This window comes from Eubalaena glacialis, chromosome 1 (genome assembly GCF_028564815.1).
Source record: "Eubalaena glacialis isolate mEubGla1 chromosome 1, mEubGla1.1.hap2.+ XY, whole genome shotgun sequence".
Lineage (NCBI taxonomy): Eukaryota > Metazoa > Chordata > Mammalia > Artiodactyla > Balaenidae > Eubalaena > Eubalaena glacialis.
The window spans coordinates 180024285-180036645 of record NC_083716.1 but is presented as its reverse complement, the minus strand read 5'-3'; the positions used below and the strand labels follow the sequence as shown (position 1 = coordinate 180036645).

Sequence of the window (12361 nt, the reverse complement as noted above, 5' to 3'; positions counted from 1 at the left end):
CGTTCTGCTCTGTGTGCTTCTTTGATCTTCTATATTCCTCAAGGCTGGGACCATGTCTGATGCTTCTTTGATATCTGAGTCATCCTCTTTCACCATGTCTGCTATGAAGCATTCTGGTTTTTAACAAATCTGTTCCTTGATTTCTTTCACTCTCATTCAACCCAATCAAAAATAGCTAACTCGATATCTATTTGGGGATCAAGTCAGATGCAAAGACACTATGTAAGGGGCATTTTTAGAAACATTAAAAATTTTTAAATTCCTCAGCTGTTTTTAAAGATGACAACTTTTCTACACATCCATATCATGTTAACTTCATTTTCTGCTCGGGTCTGTGATCACCAGTGGTCCCCAAACAACCCAATCAGCCAAGGACCTCCCTTGACACTATACTTCTAACTGAAGAACAAGAAACCAAACATTGTGAACTCCTTCCCAGACAAAGACAACTTTCATCTCCAGTGGTTTCTCTGTCAATGGCTTAGGTAGATTCTTTCATCTGTAAAAGGGGATGGCAAATTTTTCTTCAAAGATCCACATAGTAAATACTTTAAACTCTGTGGGCCACACAGTCTCCTGCCATTGTAGTGTGAAAGCAGCTGTAGACAATACTTAAGCAGATGAACGTGGCTGTGTTCCAATAAAACTTTGCTTATGGACATTGACATTTGAATTTCATATAAATTTCATGGGTCACAAAAGATTAATCTTCTTGTGGTTTATTTCCAACCATTCAGAAATGTAAAAAACATTCATAGCTCAGGAGACACACAGGCAGCGGCTGGATCTGGCCCATTGGCCATAGTTTGCCAACTCCTGCTCCATAGTGATGAATACTGGCAATGACTCACTATATGTATTGTGAATATGAGTGGTCCCTTCATAACACTCCCTTACCAACCATGAGAATTATGACCTATAATGGTTCTTAAATTCACAAGTGGCAAAACTTAAAATCTTATGGAAAAAATATTTTCACTAATGTTAAAAAAAAATGGTCAACACATTTTTTAAAAAGGCATTTTACATCCCAAATAGTGGGGTACTATGTAATACATTTCTAGTTACCATTCCTGCTCAGAAAAAAATTGTAAGATCAATGAGGTAGTACTAAGCTTGTTTTGCTTTAACAATATTGTCTGTTGAGACTTTTTTCAATGTATTTTTATCCATCCGAATGTTCAATGTCTTTGTGATTTTATAATTAGTATTCATACACTCTCACCTTCTGGGTCCCACCATAGTCCAAGAACTTGGATGCTTGATACATAAAAAGCTTTGGGTTTTCTTTCTTCAACCTAATCCACATATCTGCATATTTTTAACCCACCTCCCCACATGCAAGCTCATATAGCATTGCCTGTCTATGACAACTTCCTAGGCACACTTAACGAACATTTCTATGGGATTATTTTCCTTGTTTTTTTAAATTTGTTTCAACGTTCATTACATACTTGTTTACTCCTGCAGACTTTCTACTTTAACTCCCCTTTTTATTTTCAACCCCTCAGTTGCTCTTTTTCTAGTTGTCCATGCCACTTGCATGATGCAAATATCTAAACTACATTTCCCAGCTGTGGAAAAGGTCCCAGCATCATTTCCCCAAATAGGACATCAAGGATCACTGTATCATTTCCTCTTTGTTTATGTGTGTGCTTGAAAATGTCCATAATCAAGAGTTTTAGAAAAATAGAGTATATGTTCCTATGTTCTTGATTTGGTTACAAGAGGAATTTGTGGTTGAGAAGAAATGAGCATATTTATATGCCACACCTGTGTGTCTTTGTTCACATTGCTCCCAGAATTCTCTGCCTGATAAAGTTCCCCCTCGACCTCCACGGGCCAGGCAGGAACCTGTGGGAAGCATCCCTGGCAGAGCTGAAGACTCTCTCCTCTGCATTCCCAAAGCATCTCATACATCTCCATTAAAGCACTTATCGTTGCATTGTGGTTAGTTGTTTATGTAGCTGTCCCACCCCTACCCGCCCACCCCCTCAGTCAATAAGCAACGCTCATCTTTCTTTTCCTGCTTCCCCAGTGCCCAACACAGTGCCTGGAACAGAGCATCAAGACTGCATTTCTCAGAAATATCGAGGGCAGTGTCGCAAAAGGAATGACTTCAGGGGCCTTCCCCAGCCAACTTCCACCAGCACCCTTAACCTTCCTCCTCCCCTAAAAAGTTAACAATCTGAGTAAAAATGCAACTTCAAAACAAGTACCTCAAGGCCCTCTTACAATGAGACTGCCACTCCTAAACTCTCCTTCAAAGGAATTCTAGCACCAACACTGTGGAAAATGCAAGGTTCTCTTAAAACCACAAAATAATATGCTCACATGGCACCTCACAGTATTCAAATTACTTTCGCGATAATTTTTTTTCATTTGGCCCACTAATCCTTGGTAAGACAGATAGTGTTATCCTCATTTTTCAGACACTCAAGGAAATAAAAGTGACATGTCCAAGATCAAAGCTTGTGACTGGTGACAGCTCTGGGCCTAAACCCCTTAATTTATTGATCTGTCTACTCTCCTGAACTCCAGGAATGCTAGGTTCAGTATTTATGGAGGATTCTACCCCCAACTCCACCCCCGGAGGTTTCTCCCCATTATGAATTATAGTATTAGATTGTGGCACTATGTTCTAAAAATCCATTCCAAACAAAAACGTTTGGGCAAATACACATTATGAAAAGAAATGTGTTAGTTACCTTGTGTTAGCTTGTGCTAGTAGTGCTCTATGATTTCTGCTGTAAGTACTTATTGACTAAAGGGTTGCCTGTGAATTACTAACTGTTCAAAAAAATGGCATGCCATGAATTTCTGCAAATAGAAACATGCAGTCTATTATCTGAAAAATTCACTCATGAGGATAGCATTACTATTTATAAGTACAAGAACTTGATTTTCTCTTCTTTGATAATTCATCTTTCCTAAACTATTAAATTTAGATTACTTATCACATTAGCAGTCTCTTCACTTATTCATGCTCTTAGTTCCTCTACATAATTCTGTATGAGGAATAACATCCTCATAATAACCGTCACTTCAATTCTCTTACCATTTATTGCATGCAACTCTTCTAATATTAGCACTATCATCTTAGACGTAAACAGGGCACTGCCTGCCAAAAATCTTGCTACTGTGTGGTAATTGAAAGTAAAAATTACTTCTCAGATATATTAAGTTATTCAAATGAGCCACGTTTAGCTTTTCTCAAATTACTTAATTTTTTTCAACAAAGGCCTATAATAGTAAATTATGTAGAGCAGGTCACGCTTGAGATTTTCAAGTTTGATCTGGTTACGAATCTGCTAATTGTAAAAATTTCAATATGGCAGAGCGTAAAATATTTCACACAAATGCAAATAGAGATGTCATGCAGATAGCTGCAGGACATGAATCACTGCCCTGCTGCATCAAACTCGAAATTCAGAGGCACTCTGCAAGATTTCTTACCCAGTTCTTAAAAGTTCAGATGCATCACCTTTTAATCAGGGTAATAAACTATAATTGCTAACATACTGTGTAATGTTTACTGCTAAACCCACAATCTGGACAAACAGAAAATTATGTTGTCAGAGCCTGGAAACAACTGCAGTCCGCTGTTACACACAGCACCCTCCTTAACACAGGGCTGTCGTCGGGAGTTAACAACGCTTTATGGTTTTAATTTTTTAGAGTAAGGGTCTCTTCCCGAGAGGCAGGGTATTAAGACGAAAGCAGTCTCCCGCGTGACCTTCCTAACACAGACCTTGGGCAAGCGACTGCGGGGGCAGAAGCTGAGAATTTCAGAAGGCACTTGACAGCTCCACTGGGTCCTTCACACTTGGCTTTCAGGTACAACAAAAAAAAGCACGTTACTCTGCACCTGCCTTTCCCCCCACCCTCCTTAAAACTTATTTACCCCTGAGGGTCTGAGCAGCCGGAAGAAGGTAGGAATCTATTCTTCTGCCCTGTGATGCCAAGGAAAATAAACCCCGACCCGAGCGCGGAGCCGGGAGTCGCGGGGGGCGAGGAGACCGTGAAGGAGGGGCGGGGGGGGGAACTGGCGGGGCTGGGGCTCCCCCCACTGCGCCGCAATTTCTCCACCACGTGTGAAAATCTCGTGCACGGGGAGCCCCATGAGAGACCGGGATCTGCGTCCCCTGGTCCCGGGTGCGGACCCTCCGCTCCCTCCCCGCTCGGGGACCATCCTCCCGCGGCCCCGGCGGGCGTCCCTGCGGCCGTCTCCGGGCAGGGGCAGCGCGCAGAGCTCGGCCCGGCGGGGGCCCTTCCCCGGCTACCTTTTATCCAGGCAGGCGATCCACTCGGCGGAGGAGGAAGAATGGGCAGCGTGCGCAGCGACCATGATGGGCAGCGGCGCGCGGCGTCCCCCGGCTGCGGCGACCTCCCGCGCTCGCTCTGCCGCCGCCTCGCCCGCCGCGCGGACCCGCTCCTCCCGGCCCCCCTCGCGCCCGGCGCGGCGGCGACGCGCCAGTCCTCCCAGCGGCCTGCCGGGCGGGGGACCCGAGGGGCGGGACGCGGGGACCGCGCTGCACTGCGGCGCCCGGGGGTGGGGAGTCCCGCGGTCCCGCCCGCTGCGGGGAGGGGGCTGGGGGGCGACCCCGGGTGGCAGGCCACCTGCGACTGGTGGCTGCTGCGTCTCGGGGAGACCTGAGCCCTACCACTCACCTCGGGGCCTCTGAAGCGTGGAGGGGGGAAGGCGCCGCGGGTGGGGGTGGGGGGACGGGTGTCAGTGTCTATGTATTTTTCATACAGCAAATGCCACTAAAATGGCTGCTGCCTCTCTGTTTCCGTAGAAACCCATTAGTCTCCCTCTGCAGCTGTCAAAACCTGCTGGCGGTTTCTTGCTCACCTTTGCTGTTTCCCCTTTCCAAAGGGATGGAGAGGAGGGCTATCTCGGCTTGGGCTGGGGACGCCCACAGTGGCCTCTGAGTGTGGAATTAGTTTCCCCCTGAAGGGTGAGGGAGGCCCAGAGGGGAGGCCAGTGGACCAGAATGGTGACCAGTGGTGACTGAGGGGTTGACAGACCGAAGTCTCTGGCCTTGAACCTTGAACTTGCTTGGGCTCCCATCACCTGCTTGATCAAACACACACACACACACACAGTTAAGAATGGGGAGTAGTGGGGCCACAGCAGAACTGAGGTTTGGATTGGGGGCCAAGATCCCACTGCACTTGGCGTGACCTGAATGGCTGGCTCCACGTGCCCTTCTTTCCGTGGCTGGAGTGTGGAATGGGTGGGTGGTCACTCCACCGGTCCCTGGTAGAAGTACAAAACAAATGATATGCCTAGAAGTTCAGTTACGTTCTGCCAAAAATCAAATTACACACCGATGGTTGCTTAGGAATTTGGGGACAAGTTAAATCATTTAGACTACTACCAAGCAGTGTTTTGATGTTGATGTTCACTTGGGAACAGACAACGGGGAAAGAGACATAGCATTGCTAACCTCACTGTGTTTTTTTTCTCTCCTACCCTCCCCTCACTCCCCTGCTCAGAGGGTGTTCAAGGAGACTGGAGAGAATGAAACAGCAGGTGCATTCTGGCATCTTTTTATCCTAATCAAACTCCTCCAAAGAATCTGCCGTTTCCCCTCTGCTCCATAGCCAGGATCTGGTTTCAGAGCTACCGGCCGTTCCCTCAGCAACACCTCCCTGCTCAGTGTTTGTCCCCCAGGTGACCTCCATCCTGTTGATTTCTACCGTGTTTAAGGGAAATAACATTTAAAATGCTATACTATACAGATTGCCAGAGGTATTTATGTTGCTTTTTTTATGCTAGAGGTATGAAGAAGGAAATGAGTCTCCTATATTTATTAAGATTCATTTATAAAGGTATCAGAGAGCTCTTGAGAACATTTCAAGGTCACCAAATGCTTTCGCAAAAATGCCTTTACTCAGAGAATGTTTATAGGTAAGGAGCTAGAGGCTAGAGGAGAAAAGGACTGCGCATGACCCGTCATTACTGGAGGCTTGGAGTTGCCATAGTTTTTAGCTATGATACTAATAATAGTCGTCATTTATTGAACTTCTGCTGAGTGTCAGATGCTGTTCAGAGTTCTCTACATGTGTTATCTCATTTAATCTTCAGAACATTTTATGAAGCAGAGCCAGAAGGACAGATGTCCAGACAAATATTTTTGAAAATGTAATGAACTAGAGAAAATTATGTTTATCAGTACTTCCGGGGAGAGTGTTGATTGGGTTGGAAGGAAGATGCCGATGACCTGCTTGGAGTGGGAGTGAGAGCCCAAGGCCTCTATCGTGCATTTTAAGGATTGTAGGTCTAATGAACTGCAAGGCTTTTGTTTTGCCCTGCGGGGACCCTGCCTTTCCTCCAAATAGAAATTAAAGTATTATTTAAAGAATATCCTTTCAAAGAAGCACCAAGAATCATTGCCTTCCCCAGAGCACACACACGTCCCTATCCAGCCCTGGATGTAGGTTCCAGTAACTCCAATATACTCACTGGGACACTGAACCTCCAGAGAGGTCCATACCCTCAGCTACTGGAGCGGGGGACCCTGAACCGGATTCGGGTCTGTCTGATTCCAAAGCCCTTGCTCTGCGTGATGGTGTCACTGCTTGTCTATAATATGAGGGTAAAAGGCATATCAGAAATGACTGCCCATGTGATAAGAATAAAATGGTTATAAATTGGTTTTTTATAATAATTTTAAAAATAATAAACCTGTCCAGTAGGGGAAAGGAAAAAAGAACATGTACTGATCTTTAGGGGGAAAACAAATAAAAGTGTAGAATAAAAAGTATGTATTACTGATAATTCCACCACCTAGAGATAACACTGCTAATATTTTAGCACATTTCATTCTATATTTTCTATTTTTAAAAGATACAATCACAAATACACCCATAAACACATGCATATACCTTGCTGCTTACATTCAATTATGTATGTATGTGTATAGATACATGTATTCATACAGACTTGAAAGCATTAATATTTTATAGGCTACTTTTTCTACTTGGAATGGAAAAATGCTTTGTGTGTTTAAATGAAATCCTCATTAAAAATTTTTACTGGCTACAAAACATTCCAACGTATGGATATAATTTACCTAAACTTTTTTAAAAATTGAGATATAATTGACATATAATATTATATTAGTTTCAGGTATACAACATAATGATTCAATATTTGTATTCACTGCAAAATGATCACTACAATGTCTAGTTAACATCCATCACCACACATAGCTAGTTTTTTTTCTTGTGATGAGAACTTTTAAGATCTACTCTCTTAGTAACTTTCAAATACACAATATAGTGTAATTAACTATAGTAAACTTTCTTTTGAGGCCTATCATTTTGATTGGCAAAAATGTTTCTGCTTAATCTCCTTCCTATAGCTTTGCTCTGGGAGACAGCTAAACATCTCCACTGATGACCTCCAATGAGATGAGGACCAAAAATCACAAGACCCAAGTGTGTTAATGCTAATTATTACTAGTTGTAGAACCTTGAATGGGTTTCTTAATGTTAGAGTTCCATTTTGTTCATCTGAGCAGAGGTTCAAAGTTAGGAATTTGAGGACAGACGGCTGAGTTCAAATTCCAGCTTCATCTTCTACTAAGTGTTTGACCTTAAATGAATTGCTTAGCCTAAGACCCTGTTTCATCACCTGTAAAGTGGATAAATTAATGGTATTATACATGAATATGATGCTTACAGGACATTTAGCATAAGTGCCAACCACATGGTATGTGCTCAATAACTCTTAGCTGTTATTGTTGTTATTATTCTCTGTACAATGAAGATAAACAGTATCTGCCCTCTGCATTTCAGAGGGACCTGGTGACAATCATTTGAGATCATTTATACTAAAGGGCTGTGACATTTGTAAATTGCAAGTTTTGAATATGTAGGATACAAGGGAAACAGAGAAACAGTAAAGATTTCCAAGGACTTTTTTAGACCGAGTCTCAAAACCTCCTCATTCAGTCTATGCCTAGCTCTGTCATTCTTCATAGGACAGCTACAGGTACATACCACTATAGAGTTATTGCAATAGGTAGATGAACAGCGCAGTAACAGAAGTAGGATAGGGCCCTACATTTTTCCATTCTGAGAATTTTACTGAAGATTGGGCATTCACTCATATCCAGTGTAAGGGGAGGATCTGATTCACCTGATTCATCTGATTCACCTGATTCACATGAGGTTTTAGGCACCTCATGGAAGGTGGGTTATAAAAACACATGCATCACTCCTGCTGGTGCTATAACCTATTCATTGAAGAAGCAGTACTTCCTGGGTGAAGTTATAACAGCAATTTTAATGTTTTCTCTCACTGTCCCTTTAAACTTGCTCAGTGAGGGTAATTCTACCCCTGCCACTGGATATAGCTTTTTTGGTCATTTATAGGTAATAGAAAGCATTAGTCTTTCTGTTAGAATGTCCAAACCAATATATTACTAAATACTTCAATCTTTATTCAAAGATAAGAATTCTCTCTTCCTCCACCATCTAGAGCTGGTCACAGCCAGGTGTCCAGCTTTTAGGAAAGAGGAGGTGGTCAACTTCTCCTTTCCTTGCTCATCTCTGCCCCTACTTAATACCTGCTGGTTTTTACCCTTCCAGAAACAGAGGAGAAAGGAAGGGAGGAGAAAAAAGGAGGGCAGGAACAGTTACTCGGCTGGAACAGTTGTAAGATGGCATCATATTTTCTAGGCCTGGCAAAGGTGTCTTTTGGGTGCTTTCATGTATTCTTGGGCAGCCTCCCTGCTGGCCCTTTCAACATGAGCAGGTGTTGCTCGTTTGATACCAGCTCCCTATTCAGACCTGGCTTTCCTGAGGGCCTCTCCGAACCACCTCCCTCTGTAGGAGAGTCCCAAGTTATCCTCCACTCACATCCCAGGGGTCTTCTTGAGCAGGGCTCAAAGGGGCTGCAGAACGGTTCTCTCCTGTGTGGCCCACAGCTGGTCCGTAGAAACACTCGTGCCTACTTTGCTCCAATAAACTGAGCACAGACCAGTCCTAATGATAACACTTCTCACTCTTGCCAAAGAAGCTCACCAGTCCCTCTCTCCTGATCTTTAGATTTCCAGGGCTGGAGTCAAGTCAGACATCAGTCCCCTGTCCCCCCCAGCTGTAGGGAACTGTTCTCTGGGTGGTCCATTGAAGCCCTCCCTTCCCTACCCTTGGTGGTGGGAATCACAGCACAGCGCTCACCAAGAAAATACTCCTCATGGAATCCTCCCTCTGTTCCTACTTCCTAGACACTTTTATTTACTTCTTTGGGTGAGGTGTTTTAGACTCATGAAACTGGTCTTCAGTATTTTGATTGAAAGTCTGCATCTTGCCACCTTACTTTGGAATTTCATATCTGTTCCATTTTGGTGCCTCAGGTGAAATTTGAATTTAGCATCTGTGACAAGCCAGTGAAAACTGAATCAAGTCAACTTCCTTTTCCATACCTTTGACATTAATGCCTGCTCAACCAAGACAACTGCCTTTTCCAGGCAGGGCTATCCACCTGGGAGTTGTAAGGAATACCACATTCATTAGGGAAATACTGCTCACTGGTCCCCTGAGCTTTCCAAAGAAGAAATGCGTAATTTAAGATATCTGATCAGGAAAGCCCCAGTGTGTGGGTTATAATAAAATACTTTGTGGTTTTGATTTAAAACTTTGAAGATTTGTCAATTTGGGGGGAGTATATTTGGATTAAAATCTTAAAACAGTAATAAGTGGGGATACGAAAGTGACAAAAATTTTGTTTACAGTAACATAAATATTATTTAAGAAAAATTTTATCCATAAGGCAAAGTCACAAATGACCCATAATATTTACATTAGTAAATTATGTATTACTACATTTCTTTGTGAGTTTTGGGGGCACTGGAATTAGAGCAAACAATAAAATATTATGAAATCAAGAAAAAAATAGGTTTGGGATTATCTAGCGACTGCCTTCCAATTTCCAGATTCATAAAGGATTAATGTAAAAGTTTAAGTCAGCAGTGTTTATACTCCCTGTAAAGAGTCTATATGTGGTTATAGGCCCTTGTTTCACAGAAAGATGAAGTGTACAGTCAAGAGGCATATAGTTAAAAAGAACCGTCTGTCCCCAAAATTATTCAGTTAAAATTTGTGACTTAGTTATGGAAGCAAGTCCTAAAAGAAGAAAACTCTTTTGCTCCAGAAGTAAAATTGTATTCTAGAGAAACATGCTGACTTCTATATAGAAAACTGATATTATTGTGTTAGTTCATTTAACATAAGAACTCCCTGCGTAGAGGGAGTGAGCTGTGAAAGAGCATGAAGGCTCCAACTGGCCACCTTTCCAGAAGAGCCTATTCCTCTGGAACCAAGACTGGTGAAAATCATTGACATGCAGATCACTCAGATCCGAACTAGGCATAAAGACTAACCAGGTGCAATACTCCACCTGTGCCAAAGGAAGGCCTCTCTACATGTGAAAGTGTTCTGTACGCCACTTCCTCAAGGTGAGTGGTAAAGGGGCAGTAATGGACTTGGGTAAATAATTTGGGGTGAGGAAAATGTCACCATATCACCACATTCATCTTAGGCCTATTTTCTAGTGGAATATATTTATTTTGGTGAATTAACAAGCTTCTATTGCTTTTTGATATTGTGTGAGAGAAGCGTAGTACATTATTCAACTGAGAAAATCTCTACCTGTGTTATTATACACATTTTTCATGTTAATAGAGAAAATTACCATAAAAACAATTTTGAATGAATTGCAGTCACCTAGCTTTTGTTACAATTTCTTTTTCATCTGTAATCCAGTATGGGCTCCCACATATTTCAAAACCAGATTACTGTATATAGTGGATTCCACGGAGAAAATCAGAACAGAAAAGAGAGAATGTGACTAAAAAGCTTATTGGTTGTATAAAACCAAGAGCACGCGGAACTTGACGGAAATAAAACAGAATTGTCATTTAAAGCAAGATATATGTCAGATCTTGACTGGGCAATAACCTGGTGATGAGTTGAGCTCTTTTGCTTAGGTGGCACCAATATTCATGTAAAAGACATGGTAGTGTTGCACAACTAAAGATTAAAAGCGTAGTCGGTTCCAGAAGCAGAAAATAACTCAGAAGACTTAGGAAGAGGTCAAGAAGCAAAGACAGAGTTCTCTACCCACTGTGACCTGCAGGGCAAGGGCACCACACACCTTCTGCCCTCCACGTTCACTTGAGGGAGATTCCAGTTCTGTCAGCTCTCCCTGCCTGATGACCTAGAGGCCCTGATTCCTGCAGCTCTTCACCTTGTCCAGGAGCTGCACAGTTTAAACCCTGGAAATGGAGCCTTCCCTTCAGGTGAACCTAGGCCCTGACCTACTCATGACAGGCCTGTCTGTGTCTAAGATAACCCCACTGGCACCCACTCAGCTACCCCCCAACAGACTGGAGAGACAGGGCCTTTTTCATTTTTCACACCCATCAATTCACCTAGTCATTCAATTCAATAAATATGTATTGAGTTCCTGCCATGTGCCAGGCACTGTGCTAGGCACCGAGGGAAGAGCAGAGAACAGACAAATTTCCTGCTTTCATGATCCCTGTTGCAGTGGGTAAAATGAGAGAGAAGCAAATAAGCACATAAATATATCGGATGACCAGTGGGGATAAATGCTATGAAGAGCAATTAAGTAAAATAAAGGAATACATAGATGGAGAGGGGACTTCTATTTGGTATAAGGTAGTCAGAGAAGACCTCCCTGGTAAGGTGACTTTTTTTGGCTTTTTTAATTAATTTTATTGGAGTATAGTTGCTTTACAATGTTGCGTTAGTTTCTACCGTACAGCAAAATGAATCAGCCATACATATACATATATTCCCTCCCTTTTGGACTTCCTTCCCATTCAGGTCACCACGGTGCATTAAGTAGAGTTCCCTGTGCTATACAGTATGTTCTCATTAGTTATCTATTTTATACATAGTATCAATAGTGTATATGTATCAATCCCAGTCTCCCAATAAGGTGACTTTTGAGCAGAGCATGGGACCCGTCTACACACCACCTGTCTCATCTTCAGCCACTTGCTTCTCCTCAGCTGCCTCAGCAGCTAACTGACCCCATGGTTCCCCACACCCCATGGTTTCCCTGCCTGAGGCTCACCAGCCACAGGCCTAGAATATCTGGCTTCTCTCACCAAAGTCAGCTGAAAAGCCGAACTGCAGGGCCTTGTTTCCTGAGCAACTGCCAATGGGGCTGATTGATGCGATCCAGAAATGCAGAGGCTTACTTCACCCTGAATGAACTTTGACCAGTGGGAGACAGGAGACTGGAGGATACCAGGCAGATAAAACCTCTCCCTTGCTCCCTCTGATGGACTGTTTGGGGGCACGGTTTCTCCATAAG

The 12361-nt window shown here is 43.0% G+C and overlaps 1 protein-coding gene across 3 annotated transcripts in view; it reads right to left on the bottom strand.

Annotated features, from left to right (window-relative positions):
- The window catches only part of RAPGEF4 (Rap guanine nucleotide exchange factor 4), a 304737-nt gene extending 300325 nt beyond the window's left edge, over positions 1-4412 (bottom strand). For all 3 annotated transcript variants that reach the window (XR_009700414.1, XM_061184992.1, XM_061185019.1), the window contains exon 1: positions 4284-4412. Coding sequence is in view for 2 of the 3 variants with exons in the window: in XM_061184992.1 (XP_061040975.1) it covers positions 4284-4348 (65 nt within the window). In the remaining variant the exon portion in view is untranslated. The remainder of the gene's footprint in view (positions 1-4283) is intronic.
- Between the last annotated feature and the right edge of the window lie 7949 nt (positions 4413-12361).